General features: G+C 49.0%; 1 protein-coding gene across 3 annotated transcripts in view; it reads left to right on the top strand.

The window, feature by feature from the left end:
- The window catches only part of DPP6 (dipeptidyl peptidase like 6), a 590,008-nt gene that overhangs the window by 151,766 nt on the left and 416,576 nt on the right, over positions 1-21,666 (top strand). The window contains exon 1 of one of the 3 annotated variants that reach the window (XM_066235791.1): positions 7,620-7,967. The exons of the other annotated variants lie outside the window; for them this stretch is intronic. Within the exon in view, the coding sequence (XP_066091888.1) occupies positions 7,734-7,967 (234 nt within the window). The 5' untranslated portion in view covers positions 7,620-7,733. Of the gene's footprint in view, positions 1-7,619; positions 7,968-21,666 lie in introns of those variants that run through there. 3 annotated transcript variants of the gene reach the window in all.

The following is a 21,666-nucleotide window of genomic DNA, read 5'->3' on the forward strand; positions in this document are numbered from 1 at the left end:
GCTTCCTTTCCCGCTGTCTTCGGGCTGGCGGGTCCTGTCTGTCAGGGCGGATTCATCGACGGCTCACTCCGCCTCCCTGAATTTCGGTTCTGTCCCGCATTCCGGGAGATCACCACGTCCCCTTCTGCTCTTTCCAATGGAAGTCCCTGTTAGTGGAGTCACGGTTTTTTTTATTTTTTTATTTTCTGTATCTGTTTCTATGGGCATGCAAGCCTGGATAACCGAATGAATCAGTGTTTTTGAATAACTTGTATTTCTGTCTGTTCCATTCTGCTCTTGCTTTTAAGGATCACTGTAGGTGACACGATGCAAAAATCAGACACTCCAAGTGAGGGTCCAGTCTAGTCTGTTTCACATGTAGTACCACGGCCAACCTGGTCTTTGAAGATGCTCGCTTTCGGTCACGAGAGAGCAGATAGGAAGCTTTCTTGTCTCCCACGATATGCCTGTTACCTCTGTTGGTTAGGAAACGGGAGCACCGGATCGCAGAGGCTTGTTAGCATGACTTGAACATTGAAGGGGAGCAGGTGTCACATAATTCACTGGGCTGAGAGGGTGCCCCTTGGACGGAGCACGGAGCTCTCTGAGCCGTTCGGGGCAGTGTCACCTTCCTTTGTAAGTGCCTGCGCTTGATGTATGTATGAGTTGAGACATTTTGGATAACGACTTGGTTATGTTCAAGAGATCACGGGGAAACACCCAGGCACAACAGACTCTCTGCTGTGTCTTGTGCCCAAAAATAAAAATCACAAGGCCCTGGCCGGTTGGCTCAGTGGTAGAGCGTTGGCCTGGCGTGCGGGAGTCCCGGGTTCGATTCCCAGCCAGGGCACACAGGAGAGGCACCCATCTACTTCTCCACCCCTCCCCCTCTCCTTCCTCTCTGTCTCTCTCTTCCCCTCCCGCATCCAAGGAGCCATCCCCTCCCCAAGGATGGCCCGGGCGCTGGGGCGCTGGGGATGGCTCCTTGCCCTCTGCCCCAGGCACTAGAGTGGCTCTGGTCGTGACAGAGCGACGCCCTGGAGGGGCAGAGCATCGCCCCCTGGTGGGCAGAGCGTGGCCCCCCTGGTGGGCGTGCCGGGTGGATCCCGGTCGGGCGCATGCGGGAGTCTGTCTGACTGTCTATCCCGTTTCCAGCTTCAGAAAAATACAAAAAGAAAAAATAAATAAATAAAAATAAATAAATAAAAATCGTAAGAGCCCTTGCTTGGTGAATGTCACAGATGCCATCACTGCGCCATTGGAGAGTCTGAAGAGACAGACATTGGCATCTCCTCTGGGAGGTAACGTGACTGTTGGGATACTTTCCAGTGCAACGTTGGTACTTAAAAGTAAGGTTTGGTAAGAAGTATTCAGAGGGCGGTGAGGAATTTTTGGAGGGGGGAAAAGCACTGAGCGTACTGCTATTAATTCAGAGCAAGGACAAGAATGAAAGGCAAGGAAGAGAAAGGGAAGAAAGGAGGGTAAAAAGGAGAGAGAAGAGGAAAGGGCTTTCATCTGGTGTCCAAGGTGGGGGGAGGTGGTGAATGAGAGGACAGATCCCTAAGGAAGGGAGGGAAGGTTCTGACCATCCCCCCATGCCCACACACACCGGGCTAGGAATAAAATATTTTTTACCAGGTGGACAGCAGCCATTGAGTGGGGTCAACGGTCGATCATTTAATTTATGTGGTGATCAGCTTTAGTGCTTGTGTTTGTTACCCACCTGTGCCCCAGGCTGGGGCCGTTAGCCACCCAGCCCCGCACATCTTGAACTCTGTGTGAGAACCTGGCAGTTGCCCCGTGGCAGTACTAAAACCCCCCCGAGAAGAGTGCTGTTGGGGGGATTCACATTGAACTTCCTTCATGTTCCAGGGAGCCTTTTTTTTCATTGGGTTGATTCTTCAGTGTCTGTTTGGAAAGCTCAAAGCAAACACCATTCATACTTGAACGTCGTGGTTTTTGAAAGCCCAGGACAGCCCATTCTTTTTTATTATGCTGGACATTTGTTAGGTCTGTAAAGAAGTCACACTGCCTAGACCGCAATTGGTGGTCATCTTGCAAAAAATAAAAATACAAAAATAAAAAAGAGAGGTCGAGATAAAGATGGAGAGAGTTGAGTTAGAATATGCTTTGTATTTATGTATTTAGCACTAGATTTCTCAAGCTGCCCAATGATGTGTTTTATTTCTCCCCATTGATAGGAGTTCAAGGTAAGAATATTTACAAGACACACAGGCACCCTGAGTTTTAGGAATCCCTTCCTTCTAGAGTTTGCAAAGTTGGCCGTTGTGTCTCTCCAACTACGACTGTTGAGAAATGAATGAAAACCTGAAACGAGGTTCTCTACCCTCCTCCCTCCTCTCCAAGAGACAGAGGAAGTAAATTACAGGGTATAATTCTCTCCTAGAAATAGGAAACCCTCTTAGCTAATAAAAATCACGCTTAGGCGGCTGAACTCAATGTGCTTTTGGTATTTTTATAATGCTTAGCTTGCACGAGACCCCCCAAAATTGCCTTTCCTTGTCATTTAAAAAACAAACAAACCAAGGACGTATTTTGCAGCGTCTGCCTAATTCCAATCACTTACTATATTTGTTTTGTAAGTTGATTGCAGGGAACATGAACACACACTCACACCTTTGTCTCTGTTTCTCATGATGGGGAAGAAATAATTCTATGAAACTTGGTGGAACACATGTTGGGTTTGTGGACGTGATTTTTAGTATGAGGGAATTAAAATCTTGATGTGAAATAATCCATGAAAGGTTTTCAAAAATCCTTTCGCCTACGGAGCCCCAGTATTCAGGAATAGAAATCCACTTCAATTGAGCTTGTTAGTCCTGTGCCGAGGTGGGCTGATGGGAGGCGTTATCGACACATTCCCTTCTGTGATGTTACAGCTGTGGTTAATGCCTGTTGCGGAGTTTTACTCCTCCTCCGACTGTCTTTTTCTTTTTTTGTGGGTGGGGTACATAGGGTTCTGAAAAGGTTATGGAGGGCAATAGGTGAGTTAATGATGTGTCACATACGTTCAAAGCCTTAGCCTGCAGTTCTCTGCCGTTGTTTAACTTGCCTTATTCAGAAATACTCACCAGTTTACTCATTTGTACTGGGGATGTGAGAGTCCAGACTGTGTTTGTTATCTAAGAAACCCTGTGGTCCGTGTATCAATATTTAGGGTAAATTCGGACATGAGTTCACATGTGGTCGCTAACATGCATGCACAGACTTGTACCCCGAGTCTAAAACGTCCTTTCAAATGAGTTGTGCTCCATGTGCCAGGTTGTTCCTGAGTCAGTTCATGCCCCCACCCCACCCCAGACTGCACCCAAGGACCCTCCCAGGGTGGCGACGAGGTCTTTTGCTGGGGACTGGTTTCCTTCAGTCCTGCCTCTGAGGGGCTCCTGCTTGTCCTAACCCCCACCTCCTACTCCTACATCTCCTGTTTAATTTTCAGATTTGCTTCTCTCAACACAAACTTGTACCTCTGCTTCCCTTTGGTTTTTCTTTATTTTTTCAGTTTAAAAATAATTTTAAATAGAAATTGCTCAGCCTGTGGTCTGAATACTTTTGTTTTTGAAGTCTTCCTAAATTTTATGGTTATGGAAGTAGAACACAGGTTATGCTTCCTCCAAAAAACAGATCTTAAAATCCCCCAAAATACAGATACACACACACACTGAATACAAAATCTAGCTTTTCTCCCTAGCCTCCCTGGGGGGTGTAGGGGGAGAGGTTAAAGCCACTTGGTTGCCCCAGCAATCCAGGCTTGAATTTAGCTGATATAGGGGCACAGCTCTATGAGGATGTCAGTATAATTCCCAACAGTGCACATCACACTCCCCAAGGTTAGGCGGGGGTGAGGGGCGAGGACTTTCATTTGAATGCTTACAAGCTCACTTGAGAATATTATTTATTAAAAAAAAACACGTAGGGACACGTGTGCTTTTATCTCACCTTTCATTTACAATTGTTGATGCCCCGTTGATCTGCAAAGCACAGCAATACACAGACTATTTCCATAGAAACACCATACTTTGTATAAAATATCTTGCTGCACAAAGTGTATCTGGTGCTTCTTATTTTATTTTATTTTTTTTTGTATTTTTCTGAAGCTGGAAACGGGGAGAGACAGTCAGACAGACTCCAGCATGTGCCTGACCAGGATCCACCCGGCACGCCCACCAGGGGGCAACGCTCTGCCCACCAGGGGGCAATGCTCTGCCCACCAGGGGGCGATACTCTGCCCCTCCAGGGCGGCGCTCTTTTGCGACCAGAGCCACTCCAGCGCCTGGGACAGAGGCCAAGGAGCCATCCCCAGCGCCCGGGCCATCTTTGCTCCAATGGAGCCTCGGCTGCGGGAGGGGAAGAGAGAGACAGAGAGGAAGGAGAGGGGGAGGGGTGGAGAAGCAGATGGGTGCTTCTCCTGTGTGCCCTGGCCGGGAATCGAACCCGGGTACCCCACACGCCAGGCCGATGCTCTACCGCTGAGCCAACCGGCCAAGGCCTGGTGCTTCTTATTCTTGGTTTGTGGAATATATACATGCATATTTCATACACGCACACGCATGACATACATGCACACACACGCACACGCACGGCATAAGTGGGGCCCTAACAGAGGCTATATTTATGGAAATGTCAGGATCTGGAGCCAAAGGCAGCAGCGTGAAGGGTCCTTTCATGTCCCTGTCAGGAAAGGAGGCCTCCTGGGATCAAAGGCCCAGCTGGTACCGGGGTTGCGGGATGATAGCAAGCTTTACTGTCGCTCTAAATGTGATGACTTTTTTTATTTTTTTAAATTTTTCTGAAGCTGGAAACGGGGAGAGACAGTCAGATTCCTGCATGCGCCCGACCGGGATCCACCCGGCACGCCCACCAGGGGTGAGGCTCTGCCCCTCCGGGGTGTCGCTCTGCCGCCACCAGAGCCACTCTAGCGCCTGGGGCAGCGGCCAAGGAGCCATCCTCAGCGCCCGGGCCATCTTTGCTCCAATGGAGCCTTGGCTGCGGGAGGGGAAGAGAGAGACAGAGAGGAAGGAGGGGAGGGGTAGAGAAGCAGATGGGCACTTCTCCTATGTGCCCTGGCCGGGAATCGAACCCGGGTCCCCCACAACCAGGCCGACGCTCTACCGCTGAGCCAACCGGCCAGGGCCTAAATGTGATGACTTTTAAAGCTGAGTTTTATGGCTCTCATCACTGTCCCCTCAGTATGCAAAGGAAAGTGGGGGGCAATCACTTTCACCTCTACACCAAACTCTACCCCCCCAGACTCTATGGTGGGGCCTCAGCTTGTAGGGGAGGCCTTGGTCCTCCCCCCCCCAACCCCAGAGAGCCTCTTTACCTATCGGGAACACGGATGCTGCTTGCTGTTTATAGTTGCTGTAAAGGGAACGTGTTTTTGAACTACCTTAACAATCGCACTCTGCCTGACCTGTGGTGGTGCAATGGATTAAAGCCTTGACCTGGAACGCTGAGATCGCCAGTTTGAAACTCTGTGCTTGCCTGGTCAAGGCACATATGTGAGTTGATGCTTCCTGCTTCTCCTCCTTCTCTCTCTCTCTCCTCTCTGAAATGAATAAATAATAAATAAATAAACAGTGGCACTCTGTACACGGTGAAGGGGTATGAGGGAGTCACCCTGGATGCTTGTGGCATATGTTCTGATTGAAATGGAAAACGGCACACCGGGGCTCAGAGTTTGGGAAGTGGGTGGAAGGGACCAGAAGGTACCCTGTCCAGGGAGATGGTATTCACTGGCACCCAGTTTCTCCTCCCCACCCACCCATCTACCCACCCAGGTTAAGGAGACAGAGGGCAGAGGAAAGTGCCAGACCACGCAGGGTCCCTGGGATTATTGGGCTTGGGCAGGGGTGCCAGGAGATGGCCCTGGACTGGGGACCGAACTGAGGCTGGGAGCCCACAACATGGCCTCCTGAGCAGTGGCCTCACCCATTTTTCTGACAACACCAATGGAGGTTGTCCCAGAGCCTCCGTGGAGCAGGGACCCCACATAGCCCGGGAGGAGGGGAAAATGCGGATGTCCACTTTGTCCTGGTGTGGAAGGAGCAGCAGCACAGGGTCTCTTCAGGTGCGGTGCCCCACCTATCCCCTCCTCTGGAGTTTGGGGCCTTAGTTCTGCTAGGGCTCAGAATGGGAAAAGATCATCCCGTTTGGAATGAATGCACACAGGACGGAAAGGGGGCCCCGGAGGGGGGGGGAGGATGCTGGCTGAGAAGCAAGAGCCCCCAGAGCCTCTAGATAGAGGAAGAAGGACCAGAGCAGGGAGGGGACCCTGGAGGCCAGAGCGGAGGGAGAAACCCCAGCGCCTGCCTGCGGCCGAGAGGGGGAGCGGAGCACCGAGGCCGCCTCGCGTCCCTCCACACAGGGGCGCTGGAGCACGTTGTCATGCAGCACCGGGAAGAATGAGCACCCGGGTCCCGCACCCGTTCGGCGGCGTCCTTTCTCCTCTACCGCCGGCCCCCAGGGGGCGGCGGCAGGGCACGCTTTGGAAAAGTTGCCCACATCCCGACGCTCCGGACTCCGCCAGTATTTATTGAAAGCCACCAAGGGCAAGGGGCTGGCGACACACAGGAATCCGGGAGTGTGGGGAGGAGGAGCGAAGGACCGGGATGCTCGGAGGCTCCCGGAAGCCCGCGCGCCTGTCTCCCCTGACCTTCCTTCCCTTCCTTTCCTTTTGAAGCCGGGCGTCTGGAAATGGGTGTCTTTGGAGGAGCAGAGGCTTTTTTGGGAAGGAAGGAAGGGAGGAAGGGAGGGAGGGAGGGAGGAAGGAAGGAAGGAAGGAAGGAAGGAAGGAAGGAAGGAAGGAAGGAAGGAAGGAAGGAGCATAGAAAGCCCTCCCTCCCAGCCCTGCCGTTTCCCCCCCCGACCCCCCCCCCATGCGCACCCCAGGGGTCCTGACCACGTTGCTGTTTCAAATTAGAAAGACAAGCTGGGGAGAGCAGGAAGGGGAGCGCGCCGGAGGGAGCGGAGACTGCCCGGGACGCAGCGCTGCTCAGAGGACGGGCGCCTTGGGGTGCTGCCCCCTGTCCCCCCACGCCCTCCTCCTCACGATCGGCCTCTTCTCACGCATTCTGTTCCCGGGCCGTGGGGCGCCACCTCCAAGTGGGGCCACAGCGCCCAGAGCCCCCAGTACGCACCCACCCCTTGACCCCGCTCCCAGGCGGCACCCACCACCTGCCAGCCAACCCCTCCCATCGCGCCCCAAGCAGCCCGCGCCTCCTCGCCGCCAGCCCCCCGCCACCCAGGCGCCATTACCGGGGGCGGGTGGCGGGCCGCGTGGGGAGGAGGAGCCGCGCGGGGGCCGGGCGAGAGCGCGGAGGTTCGCTGCACTCTAGGTGGTGCCAGTGCTGGGGCCTAGACATTTCCCTCCCTTTATCTTGTTTCGTATTTTCCTTCCTTTCGTGGAGCTGAGTAGGCCCTTTGTGGCCGTGGCGAGGAGTTGGGGGGGAAAAAAAAAGAAAAAAGAAAAGGAAAGAGAAAGAGAACACGCCCCCAGCCCCGGGCCTCACAGAGCGCCAGGGAGGGGGCCGAGGAGGCTGAGCCCGGCGGGGACTGGAGCGTGGTGCGCGGAGGAGCGACCCACAGTCCACGGCCGCTCGCCTTCCTCCAGCCTTGTCTTCTTCGCTTTTCCTGTGGAGGGGGTGGGCAGCGGGGGCCGAGAGAGAGAGAGAGAGAGAGAGAACGCGAAACAGCGAACCGCCCCGCAGACATCCAGCGAGAGCGCGCGGGGACCCATGGCTTCGCTGTACCAGAGGTTCACGGGCAAGATCAACACCTCGAGGTCTTTCCCGGCGCCCCCGGAGGCGAGTCACCTCCTGGGCGGCCAGGGACCCGAGGACGACGGCGCGGGGCCGAAGCCCCTCGTAGCCCAGGCGCCCACCGTGGTGTCCCAGGAGCGCGGCGGCGGTGGCGCGGGTGGCCGACCCCGGTACCAGTACCAGGCACGGAGCGACTGTGAAGACGAGGACGTAAGAGCTTCTTGGTGGGTGGGTGGTTGTGGGGCGGTGCGGGCTTGGGGGCCGAGCACACGCGGAGACAGAGTTCCTGCGTTCTCTGATGGTCTTCCGCTGTCTTCCTCTCCTCTCCTCTCCTCTCCCCTCCCCTCCCCTCCCCTCCCCCACCGCTCCTGCGAGCGCCTCTAAATCAAATACGTACACTCCTGAGCAGCGACCTCGGTCACCGCTGCCCTGGAGCCGGTGCCTGTGTCTGCCGCGGCGGCGGCGGCGGCGGCCAGGAGTTGGCTCGGGAGAGTAGCGTTTGTGGGGCTGCCTCCCAGGAATGGGGATTGGGTAGGAGGGTCGCAGATGTGCATGTCTGTTGTTCACCGCATGGGTCTGTGGATCCCAAGCCGAGAATTCGGTCTGGCTGTGCTTACAAGTTGATTTTTCTTTGTTTCTGCTTTAAGACTCGGGGAAGATCGTGTCCCAGGTTCTTCCCTCCCAACCTACCCCCACCTGTCACTGGAATCTATCCAATGTGCCTTCCTCCCCCCCCCCCACACTGTCCCTTCACTCGTATGCCTCCACTTCTCACTTCTCCAAGGCACTTATTCCCCCACTGCCGGTCATGGTGATTTTCTCTAACGAAAAAGAGAAAAAATAAAATAAAAGCACTAGCATCTAAGACCCAGCCACCTGTCTCAGGGACCAGCACACTGTTTGTATTGCTGATGGGCATCAGGCGGCCTATCATGTTTGACCTTGAACTAGCAACTCTTTCCTAGACTGTGTTGGCTAAAAACTTCTCCAGGAGTGGGTTTCTTACTCTTTTCAGGGCAGGAAGCCTTGGTCTCAAAGGTTGGATTTTCACTTCGCCTTAATAACCGATGACTCAGGCGGGACACCAGGGGAGCTGATGAAACCCATCTGTGCGATCACTTCTGTTGATCTCAGCCATGTATTCAGAGGGACAGCTAGGGTGGACCACGAAGAGAGGGCACTGCCATTTTTTGAGACCTTCTCTTCCCAGGGAAAAGAGAAAAAAAAAATCCAAGACAAGCTCTCAGGCAGGCAGCAGAGCTGCTGTGCCCCCCCCCCCCCCAGGGATGCAGGGTGTGTGGGTTTGTAGCACACAAGGTGTATACCTTTAAGGAGTGCCCACCTGGGGCACTCCTGCACACAGGTCCACACACAAGCCTCTCAGTCTCCCCTGACATAGCCAGGGCAGTACGCATCCCTACACGAAGCAAGAGGTTGTAGTCCTTACACACATCCTGCCAGGGTCACACTGCCTCACTACCGGGCATTTCTTTTAGAGTACAAGGTGTGTGTAAAACCTACTGAGGTTTTGTTGTGACTGGTCATTTTTGTTTTGTTTTATGAATGGAGGATGTGGAGAGTGGAGTGGAGTTAAGCGAAATTTCTGGGAGATGGAGATGGGTTTGGGTGTGTGCGTGGGTATGCACGCACATGCACCCACACCCTGTATCAGATTTTTCTTTTTCTTTTTTTTTTTTTTTTTTCATTTTTCTGAAGCTGGAAACAGGGAGAGACAGTCAGACAGACTCCCGCATGCGCCCGACCGGGATCCACCCGGCACGCCCACCAGGGGCGACGCTCTGCCCACCAGGGGGCGATGCTCTGCCCACCCTGGGCGTCGCCATGTTGCGACCAGAGCCACTCTAGCGCCTGAGGCAGAGGCCACAGAGCCATCCCCAGCGCCTGGGCCATCTTTGCTCCAATGGAGCCTTGGCTGCGGGAGGGGAGGAGACAGACAGAGAGGAAAGCGCGGCGGAGGGGTGGAGAAGCAAATGGGCGCTTCTCCTGTGTGCCCTGGCCGGAATCGAACCCGGGTCCTCCGCACGCTAGGCCGATGCTCTACCTCTGAGCCAACCGGCCAGGGCTCCCCTCAGATTTTTCATGAGGTTCTTTTCCCTCGGCTCCCTTGCACAAGACAGACAGACAGACACACACACACACACCCCAGTTACAGGGAGAGCTATTGGAGAGGTGTCTCACTTCACTGGGCCAGGTCCCGAGGGAAATGCTGGAATCCTTCAGGCATCTGCCTCGGGCACCAGAAGTCTTGGAGGAAGAGTTTCATTGGGGCTAGGGGACAATCCTGGGAGGATTAAACCACTGAGAATCTTGGGAAAGACACTTGAGCTGCAATGCAGACAGAAATGATGCACTTTTTTTTTGTCTTAAATCTGACTTAAAACTGAGGAATTGTGTTATGCTTGGAGAACAACGTGCAATTGCTCCTCAGTGGCCTCTAGGTGTCGCTAGGAGAAAGGTCAGGTTGCGAGTAGGGTTTCACCGGGTTTCCACCCATCCCTCATTTCCCTCTCTATCTGCACCTGGGCAATGTATCGGTTGCTTTGCAGTTTGACTTTCCCAGATAAGCAGAATGGTTGAAGGGAGGAGCAAGTTGGCAATGTCACATTTGCCAGTGAGTTGCACCTGTGATAGGGCTCTGAACATACCTAACCTAATTTCATCAGGTCTGGACATCAGTGTTTTGTTTTTTTTTTAGAAACTACAGAGACGTGTGTGTGTGGTGTAGGTGTAGCCTTAAATATATTGTATGTAGTGTGTGTGTGCATGTGTGTATACACATACACACATGCACACACACACATAGTAAAAATATGTGATTAAACCAATGTCACAGGGCTAAAAGCTGTAGCATCTGTTTCTTAAAACATTGACGTGCTTTGCCCAGAAAAAAGTCTTTCGCACTTGGAAAAGTTCTGTCCAAAAATTTACTCGAAGAGAGATTTAAGTAGTGAAGGAATCACTATTCCTCCAGGAGCAGGGTGTATGTCATTAGCTTTACATACAAGGTCCTAGTGAAAGAAAGCACAGTTGTGATGAAAACTGCTTTCCTGATACCAGCCCTGGTCACGATGAAAGAGACTTGAGTAGTCACCAGAAGATCAAGACAGATGAGGAACACATTGCCTTCATGTGGATCGCATCCATTTGAAACACTGACTGACTTAGCTGGGAGCGCCCTCTGCCTCAGGTGGGAGCTGTCCAAGGTGCTGACGTGGTCCTGCGTTAGCGCTCAGAACTCTCCGGCAGTTCCGTCCCAACACTAAGGCTGGTGGCTTAACTGCTCTTCTGTGACTTGTCAGTCAGCTGTCCTGTGCTACGAAAACAAAACAAAACAAAAATACCCAGTTTTCCTGCCTTCTTCACTGTGGTTGATTGATAGCCGGCATACATTTAAAACCCAACGGGCTGTGTGCCTCTTGTCCTTGCATCCAGAAAGGGGATATTAAATTGGGAGTTCTTGACCTCTCTGTGTGGGTACAGATGCATGCCCAAATATCATTGGGAATGGGTCATGACCCCACCGCCCTTCCAAAAAATAAAAAATAAAGTTGAAGGTAATCACATGGTCTAGCAGAGATAACTCAAAGGCTGAGGTTGCGTGGCAGGTAATTTAACTAGCAATGTGTTAAATTTCTGCTCAGGGTACACGTGGAAGGGTCCTTCCCTGCTGCCGTGTAACACCCCAGAAAAGCCTGTTTTGGGTGGGCTCGTTCTAAGATGCAGAGTTGATATGGAAAGAAGGCCAGAGTACTTCCCCTATGAGACTTTCCTCATCAATCTTAGATCCCTTTAAGTATGAAGTCAATTTCCTGAGCCTCCCCTCTGAGGAATCAATAGCTATTTTGACTTAAAATTCATTGTGCAGGCTTAGAAATACCTTGACTCTTAAAAGGAAATGTTGCTGGAAGGGACCTTTAATGAAATTCAGTCACTTCAGTGGGAATGAGCTGTGACTAATATTAAAATACTGAACTTTGTCATGCCCCTTTCTAGAGCATTTCTTTTAGATAAAAAAATTTTATGAAAATATTGTTGGCATAGACTATTATATTCATTTCAGGATTTTTTGATTTGTCTTAAAGGACTTTTGGAAACCTTGGCTCTTATTAGGGCCACATTATTTTTTGAGGTCACATCAACAGCTTTTCTATAGTCTTCATGTTTGGTAACACATGATTTCCTAAGAATACAAATGGGGTAATGACAGGATTTCAGAACAGGAGAGTTGGCCAACACAAGACTCGAGCAAGGAAGCACTGCGTGTGATGTCCATCGACCCCATAAGGTCAATGCCATGGTCCTTCCACCACTAGCCATCTCATCTTTTCTCTCCCCCTTGATTTTTACGTTGGTTTGATGTCAGCATCCTGATCATTTATTTCTTCGTGCATTGATTGACTTGAGTGTTTTTTAAGTAGCTTGGCTCCACAGATGTGTTTCTGTGCCCTGTTAGTGTTTCTGTTCAGTTTTCCAGGTTGCTTTTACATATTCAGTTTCACATTGTTTTGCTAACCTGTGAGGAAGAGGCTGAAACGTACAACTACCTGCTTCATCCCGTCCCCCCACGGCTAACTTGGCGGTGCTCAGTGCGCTCACTGACAGAATGGTGATGGGTAGCACAGGGTGGTTTGGAGGTTTTACTGAGAATAAGCATGTAGGGCTGCAACCCCAACCCCTCATCATAGTAGGTACAGGCAGGTGCTGTTATGTATTGGGCACTGGGGACCTGTGTGGTACATAGGTGTTGCTGCTATTACTAATCATATTGCCCCTGAATCTTTTCCCTTCTCCACCAGTTCTTTCTTCTTTTTCTGCAAACAGACACAAAGGTCATCTTTGTTGGTTCCAATGGCCACACCTCTGGCCACTTGTCCTGCTTTTCTGCCTCCTTTTCCTTTGCAGCTTCTCGACAGCCGACTCCCCTGGTTTGTTCCCACAGTCCTCCCTTCCTTACTTAGCCTGGTGTCAGACTTGCCACCCTTACAGTCTTCTCTGCAGAAGCCGCACAACACGTCATCTGTGTCTTCTTAATTGCTTCTTGGAATGACCTGTCTGATACCTCCTTAGCCTTTGCTGTTCCCAGCCTTTGCTCTCGATGACGGTCACCCTGCCTGTCAACACGTGCGCTTTTGCCTGTTACCGTGCGTCCTTCTTGATGCTCCATAAATTCACGTCTTGTTGGCCTCTCTTGGACTGTCTGTCTCATGACTTGTCTGTCCGAACGTGGCTTTCAGTTCTTTGATAAATCATTCCTCTTCCTCCCCTCGATGTAGGAGGGTAAGAAGAACCTGCAGTCCAGAGTTTGGGTCACCACTCTTCTCTTCTTCCCTTCCATGCTTCCCTGTTCAGCTCAACAACGAGGTGCGAGAGAAATTAGAACGAGGATAAAGGAAGCTGAGACTATGCTGTGGCTTCTGCCTCAGGAGGTCACGACAGCAGCTTTATTGGGCAGAGAGGTGATTCTTCTAAAGATAGTTTGGAGAGGCCCTGGCCGGTTGGCTCAGCGGTAGAGCGTTGGCCTGGCGTGCGGGGGGTCCGGGTTCGATTCCCGGCCAGGGCACATAGGAGAAGCGCCCATTTGCTTCTCCACCCTCTGTCTCTCTCTTCCCCTCCTGCAGCCAAGGCTCCATTGGAGCAAAGATGGCCCGGGCGCTGGGGATGGCTCCTTGGCCTCTGCCCCAGGCACTGGAGTGGCTCTGGTCACGGTAGAGCGATGCCCCAGAGGGGCAGAGCATCGCCCCCTGGTGGGCAGAGCATCACCCCTGGTAGGTGTGCTGGGTGGATCCCGGTCGGGCGCATGCGGGAGTCTGTCTGACTGTCTCTCCCCGTTTCCAGCTTCAGAAAAATAAAAATAATAATAATAAAATAAATATTAAAAATAAAGATAATTTGGAGAACTGGAGAATTGGAAAGGCCTTGGTGATCGGCACCTTAAGCTGTCTTCCAGGGTGCTGCCACGCACAGAAGGCAGCTAGACACTAGATCGTTTCTGTGGTGGCAGCAGTATGTCCACATGGACTAGATCCCTAACATTGTCATTTCCCCTTCTCTCTACATCTGTTCGGTCTAAATTACATTCTGCTTAATCTCCTTATTTCTATGACTGGTATTGCCAATCCTTGCACTTTCTGACATAGCTATACAAGCATGTAGACACAGACGACAGTGTGGAAAAGGGGGTTGGGAGGGTAGGTGGAGGTGGGCAAAGGGGGAGAACGGAGGATGGGAAGAGACTGTGCTTTGGGTGGTGGGCAACTGATGGATGCAGTGTGCAGATGAGGTTTCGTTGAAACCTGTGTATGGTTTTGTGAACCAGTGTCACCCCAACAACCTCAATGAAAACTAGAGTCACGGGGTTGTCAAATACAACACCGGAAACACGGTCACTTCACTTGTAAGAGCACAGTTCAGCACTCAAAGAATTTGCTGAAATTATAACTGCAGTCAAGTTACCCATGGTGGGGTATGTCTCAGCACAGAGGATGTTCTCATAAGTAGGAAGTCGTCTTTGTGATAAGAAGTAGGACCAGTGGTATCCACAAAGGGCGTTAGGTGACAAGGGGCACAACCCACGGAGGCATCAGGATACCTGTCCTCTGCCCTACACCTTGTGGTCTTTTAAAGCAGGGTTCCGTGTGCCTCACATCACCTTTACCATGACCTTGGCTGGGGAGGAAAACTGTAACAAAGGGCTCATCTGTTAGCTTGAAAAATTAATAAGGCGGAAGGCTAATTTCTTTGCATTCGAATGTGTTGAGTGTCAGCTGTGAACTGCAGCAAACAAGTTTCACTGTGTTAACAAGCCTGTGCTCTCTAGAGCCAGCCAAAAAGAAAAAAAAAAGTATGTGTTTGCTTGAAGCCAAATTTGTTTGCGAAAAATGAAAATTCTGCCTTCCCTGTGGGTTTGAACTCTGTGGTGCAGGAAGGTGTTTGAGGTGGGCGTGGAAGACTACTTGATGTTTTTATTGTTGCTGGTGTAGACTTTTTTCAAATAACTATTTGGCTGTATTACCTGTAGGTCTGAGGAAGCCTGACACGTTAGAATAACAGAATATTAATTTATACTTTTGACACTGGAACCAACTCTTTTGTTTTTCTTTTTTTCTGCATGACCTTAATAGGCTAGGATCACTGTGTAGACAGGAATTTCTTTAGATGTTGTTGGCCTTGGATATTTTTTCTTCCTAAAATAGTGTTTTTTCTTATTCTTCATCTTTTTTTTTATTTTGTACCCAAAGCTTTTTCTCCTTTAGAGTCAGAATGATTAATGACTTTAATTTTTGCAAGCAACTGGCAGGACTTGCTGAGTAAGACGTACATGCTGACTGGATAAAAACTCTGCTCCTTTTAATTACCCGATGATAACAAAGTGCTTATCAGCGTACACTGAACGCTCTCTGCGGCATACATTGTTGATCCCCTGTGTGGGGCATTTGCCCTTAAAAACAGTATATACAGTCGTCTTTTTAAAATGAAACCCTGCTTGATTTGGTGTTAAGGACATTGAGTGCCTGCGTGTTCTTTCATGGCTTGCTTTGGCGTTACGCACGTTAGTTTGATTTCATTGTATGTATAAAAAACAACAACAATACTACACCAAACAACTAAAACTCCTCAACTTTCCTGGTTAATGACCTGTGGAATTTACTTTATATAATGACCAAGCATTGTGACATCATCTGCCAAAAAAACCCAACCCAAAACAAACAAACAGTATGGAGATTCCTCAAAAAATTGAAAATTGAACTGCCTTTTGACCCAGCCATCCCACTTTTAGGAATATACCCCAAGGACACCATAGAAGGGTTCCAGAAGGAGAAATGCACCCCCATGTTTATGGCAGCATTGTTCACAATAGCGAAGATCTGGAATCAGCCCAAGTGTCCATCAGAGGACGAGTGGATTAAAAAGCTTTGGTACATATATACTATGGAATACTACTCAGCCATAAGAAATGATGACATTGGATCATTTACAATAACATGGATGGACCTTGATAACATTATACGGAGTGAAATAAGTAAATTAGAAAAAAAACTAAGAACTATATGAACCAATGCATAGATGGGACATAAAAATGAGACTTAGAGACATGGACAAGAATGTGATGGTAACAGGGAGTGGGGTGGAGGGGTGGGGAGGGAGCAAGGAAGGAGAGGGATGGAGTGGGGGGAGGGTAGGGGCACAAAGAAAACCAGATAGAAGGTGACAGAGGACGATTTGACTTTGAGTGAGGGGTATGCAGCATAATCAAATGTCAAAATAATCTGGAGATGTTTTCTCGGAACATATGTACCCTGATTTATCAATTAATAAAAAAAAAAACCGGATCATCTCAATAGATGCAGAAAAATGTTTCATAAAATCCAGTATCCATTTATGATCAAAACTCTCAGAAAAGTGGGAATTCAGGGAACATACCTCAACATAATAAAGGCCATGTATGACAAACCAACAGGCAACCTCACACTCAGTAGGCAAAAAATAAAAGCTATTTCCTTGAGATCAGGAACAAGACAAAGTTTTTCCCTTTCACTACTCTTATTCAACATAGTTTTGGAAGTCCTAATCGCAGAAATAAGATAACAAGAAGAAATAAATGGCATCCAAATTGGAAAAGAAGTAAAACTGTCATTATTTCCTGATGACATGGTACTGTACATAGAATATCCTAAAATTTCAAGTAAAAAAACTACTAGACCTGATAAATAAATTTAGCAAGGTGACAGGGTATAAAATTAATATTCAGAAATCAGTGGAATTTTTATACAACAATAAACTGTCAGAAAGACAAATTATGGAAAATGTATATTTACTATTGCAACAAATGTAAATAAGTAAAGTACCTAGGAATAAATTTAACCAAGGAATTAAAAGCCCTGTACTCAGAAAATTATAGGTCATTGAAAAAGTATATCAAGGCAGATGCAAACAAGTGGAAGCATATACCGTGTTCATGGATAAAAAGAATTAACATCATTAAATTGTCTATACTACCCCAAGCAATCTATAGATTCAATGCAGTTCCTATTAAAATACTACTGGCATACTTCACAGATCTATAACTAATATTCCAAAAATTTATATGGAACCAAAAAAGAACTCAAATAACCTTAGCAATCTTGAAGATGAAGAATAAAGTGGGAGGTATCACACTTCCTGATATCAAGTTATACTACAAGTTCATTGTACTCAAAACAGCTTGATATCGGCATAAGAACAGGCATACAGATCAATGGAACAGAACAGAGATCCAAGAAATACACCTTTATGGTCAATTAATATTTGACAAGGAGGCAAGAGTATACAATAGAGTCAAGACAGTTTAATAAATGGTGTTGGGAAAACTGGACAGGCACATGCTATAAATGAAACTAGACTACCAACTTACATCATTCACAAAAACAAACTCAAAATGGATGAATGACTGAAATGTTAGACTCAAAACCATAAAAATCTTGGAAGAAAACATAGGAAATAGACCCTCAGACATCACTCATAGCTATATTTTTGCCAATATACCTCTGTGGGTAAGTGAAATACAGGACAAAATAAACAAGTGGGACTATATCAAACTAAAAAGCTTTTGCACAGTGAAAGACAATTAACAAAATAGAAGGACAGCCCATTCAATGGGAGAAAATATTCACTAGTACATCTGATAAGGGGTTAAAATCCAACATTTATAAAGAAGTTATACAACTCAACACCAAAATAACTAAAAATCTAATTAATACAAGAGCAAAGGATCTTAATAGACACTTCTCCAGGGACGATATACAGATGGCCAATAGACATATGTAAAGATGCTCAACATCACTAATCATCAGTGAAATGCAAATTGAAGCCACAATGAGATATCACCTCACCCAACAACGACTGTTAGTAAAGATATAGAGAAAAGGGAACTCTTTTGCACTAAAGGCGGGAATGCAAATTGGTGCAGCCACTTTTGAAAATAGTATGGAGGGTCCTCAAAAAATTAAAAATAAAACTCTTTTATGACATAGCAACTCCTCTGGCATATATTTGAAGAACCTGCAGCACTAAGTCAAAAAATGATATATATTTCTATGTTTATTGCAGCATTATTTACAATTACCAAGACATGAAGGCAAGGGGATCAGTAAGCAAGGGGATAATGAAGTAGTGGTTTATATGAATAAATGGGATATTACTGGGTCATAAAAAATAATAAAATCTTATAATTTCTGATAGTTTGGTTTGACATAGACAGTATAATGCTAAGTGAAATAAGTTAGAGAAATGCAAATACCTACTATTTTACTTATATTAAATAGCTGAAAAACAAAATAAACAAACAAAACAGAAATAGACTCATAGACACAAAGAACAGACTGATAGTTTCCAGATAGAAAGGGGTGGGGAGCCTGGGTGAAAAGGTCATTTTATGATGTACAAATTATTAGTTACAAAATAACCATGGGATATAAAGTCTAGCATAGGGAATATAGTCAATAATATTGTAATAACTAAGTATGGTGTTCAGTGGGTATTTGAAATATTTGGTGGATCACTTTGTAAAGTATATGATTGTCTAACCACAATGCTATACACCTGAAATTAATATATTTCATGTAAACTGTAATTTAAAATAAAAGTTAAAAATAAAAAAAAATAAAAATGTGATAACATATCTCATGGTACAAATGAGAAGACAAGGAATGAGTCTGAGATGGCGGTTTGACAGATGGCTTGTGGTCTCTGGTCCCCATGATGTCCGGCGTCCCAAGGATGCTCCGTGGTACCACAGTGAACTTCATTCCATTGCTGTGTTTAGAAAAATGTGAGCTGTGGGTATGAAAGGCTATGAAGAGAGCATGTAGCCATGAGCTCTCGGTTATACTGTCCACGATATGGTTATATATGGTAATATATATATATATATATATATATATATATTTTTTTTTTTCCTGAAATGAGAAGCAAGGAGGCAGTCAGACTCCTGCATGCACCTGACTAGGATCCACCTGACATGCCCACCAGGGGGTGATGCTCTGCCCATTTTGGGGGTTGTTCCACTGCAGCCAGAGCCATTCTAGCGCCTGAGGCAGAGGCCATGGAGCCATCCTCAGCACCCGGGCCAACTTTGCTCCAGTGGAGCCTTGGTTGTGAGAGAGGAAGAGAGAGATAGAGAGGAAGGAGAGGGGGAAGGGTGGAGAAGCAGATGGGCACTTCTCCTGTGTGCCCTGGCCGGGAATCGAACCCTGGACTTCCACATGCCAGGCCGACGCTCTACCACTGAGCCAACCGACTAGGGCCTCCATTATATTTTATATATTGAACATCATGTAGCATGTTTGCAGTGCATCAGCCAGAAGGGGAGCGGGAAGGGAATAAGGGAATAAGGGAGGATGAAGGAGAAATTATAGGTGGAAAGCTCAGAGAATCACCGGCCTCCAGTCCCTCCAGACAGTCCCTTCAAATCCCTCAGTGTTTGAACTGTATTCAGACCCTCATATGATTTATGCAAAGTAATGCACCCCTGTGTTCACTGTGGCGTGATTTACAATAGCCAAGACACGAGAGCACCCCAGGTTTTCATCATTAGATGACTGGGTGCAATAGAAGATGTGGTACATGTACGCCCTGGGCTACGACTAGGTCATAAAAAAGGAAAGGTTACCATTTGTGACAACACGGGTAGACCTAGGAGGTACTATGCTCAGTGAAGTAAGTCAGTAACAGAAAGACAAATGCCCTATGACATCCTTTACATGTGGAATCCTAACAGGCAAAATAAATGAACAAGCAAAACAGACACAGACTCGTAGCCTCAGAGAACAGACTGGTGGCTGCCAGATGGGATGGGGCTCTGGGAGACTGGGTGAGACAGGTGAGAGGGTTCAGGAGTACAGATTGGTAACCGCTGCGCTGCACACACGTCTCCTTCCACTCCGGGGAGCACTGCTGTCTCCAACAGCCCTTCGAAAGGAAGACAGCCTCTGCGGGAGTTCGGAAGATGATGGGGTTAGGTGGAGGGATGCCGGGGGCACCCTGCTGGGCGGAGGAGTGGTGTGCAGACGTCAAGTCGGGCTCAGAGTTTTGGAACCGGAACTCATGCTAAGTGTTGGGAGGGGGCTGGCTTCTTACGCGGGTAGATGTGGGGTTGTGGGTGGGGCTCTGCTGGTATTTCAAATCATCAGGTTCTGTTCCTCCGTCCCTAAGAGGTCGGTGTGGCCCTGTGTTTCCTTGGCTGGTGGAAATGGGGGTGTGAGTGAGTCAAGTACACATACGTGGGGCTTCGTGAGCCACAGGGTGTGTGGCGGACCCTTCTTGTGCCATGGCCACCACTGATCAGTCCTGCAGTCCATGTCTGTTCAGTGAGCGAGACACGATCTTCGGTCTGTCAGTCGCTGAGATTATGTTACTGCAGCACAACCCCCCACCCCCCACGGAACTGATGGACCGAGTGGGTTCAACTGTACCGTGGGTGAGTTGCCGTGTGTTGTAACTGGGTCTCCATCGCGTCCTTGTCAATGGATACAAATGGTGCCTTCTAAACTTCTACGGGAAGTTTGACGACTCTGCCTTCGTGTGTCTCACTTAAAACCTTTCAGTTCTTGAGGGGACCGAAAGGGACATTCCCCTGGGGAGGGCAACAGATGTTGGGGAGCAGAGGTCTTATCAGTTCCCTCGCTTTCCTTCTTGGGAGTCGGGATGGCGGCGGAGGGACCGGCAGGGGCTGGATGAGCAGACAGACGGGTTGCAGGGTAAAGGTGATGGAGACCAATGGTACAGAATCCAGAATGTTGCTAAAGGAAAGCCTTAGAAATGAGGCCTCCGGGCCTCTGACGGGAGACCCTTCAAGTTACAGAAGCAGAGGTCCGCAGCCAGAGCCTTCAGCAGCTGCCCGTGTGGAGAAAAGCCTCAGTCTGAGTCCCTGTCCTTGGTGTGGGCTGTGCCCTTCTGTGATTTCAGGACGAGGTTACTTTCATTGTAGTAATAGAAGGGTACAAGTCTTATCGAAACGATGGGATGTGTCCGCAGACACCTCTCCATCTAGTATAGCGGTTCTCAACCTGTGGGTTGCGACATGGCTTTAGGCAACCCCTGTGTTTTGGTCGTTCGACCCCCGCCGGGGTCGCGACCCACAGGTTGAGAACCACTGGTCTAGTACAACCTTGTTTCTCTCCTGATTAGCATCCTGCCGGTGACCAGTTAGCCTCCATCCAGTGTGTCTGAGGGTGGAAAGGTACTTTGGGGTGTGTTTTATCTCTCTGAGGGTCTGGAGATTCAGCCCCTAAACGACTGATTATCCATTTAAAGGGAGAAGGGGAAGCCAGTCAAAGACAGGGACCATGTTGCTATAGCAACGGAGCTGACCGAGGAGCAGGGCCGTCCAGCTCCTTGTTGGGCGCTGGCCTTATCTACATCAGGCAGTCATTGATATTCTCCTTCTCTGCCGTCTTGGGGCTGCACCCTGGCCTCTTGTCAGTGTGGCTTCGTTTCCTTGGGTTCCAGGGAGTGCCCGCGCAGAGTCCTAACATCCCCATCGGGACCTTTCCGGTCCCGTGGCATCTGCCGTCACGGGGCCTCGTCACACCACGATGGCAGAAAACTGGTTCCTGCCCTCCAGCCTCGTCTTGTTCCTGGGGGGTGGGGTAGGGTGGGGAGGATGACAGAGTTCACAGGGGGAGAGGACCCTGAGCAGTCATTTGCAGTCCTCAGGACCCGCCACTCCCTCGGACCCCTGGGAAGCATCCTAGGCTCCCACACGTGCCCAGGAAGGACTTTCCCAGGATCGCCCTCCACAGGCGGCCTTTTGTCCCCACCCAGCTCACCCTTCTGCATGCGGGTCAAGTCTGTTCCCTGCTGCTCTGACCCCACTCTGGGCGAGGGCCCTGCCAGGGTCCTCTGGAGACGG

The sequence above is a fragment of the Saccopteryx bilineata genome, chromosome 6, assembly GCF_036850765.1.
Source record: "Saccopteryx bilineata isolate mSacBil1 chromosome 6, mSacBil1_pri_phased_curated, whole genome shotgun sequence".
In the NCBI taxonomy this organism is placed as follows: domain Eukaryota; kingdom Metazoa; phylum Chordata; class Mammalia; order Chiroptera; family Emballonuridae; genus Saccopteryx; species Saccopteryx bilineata.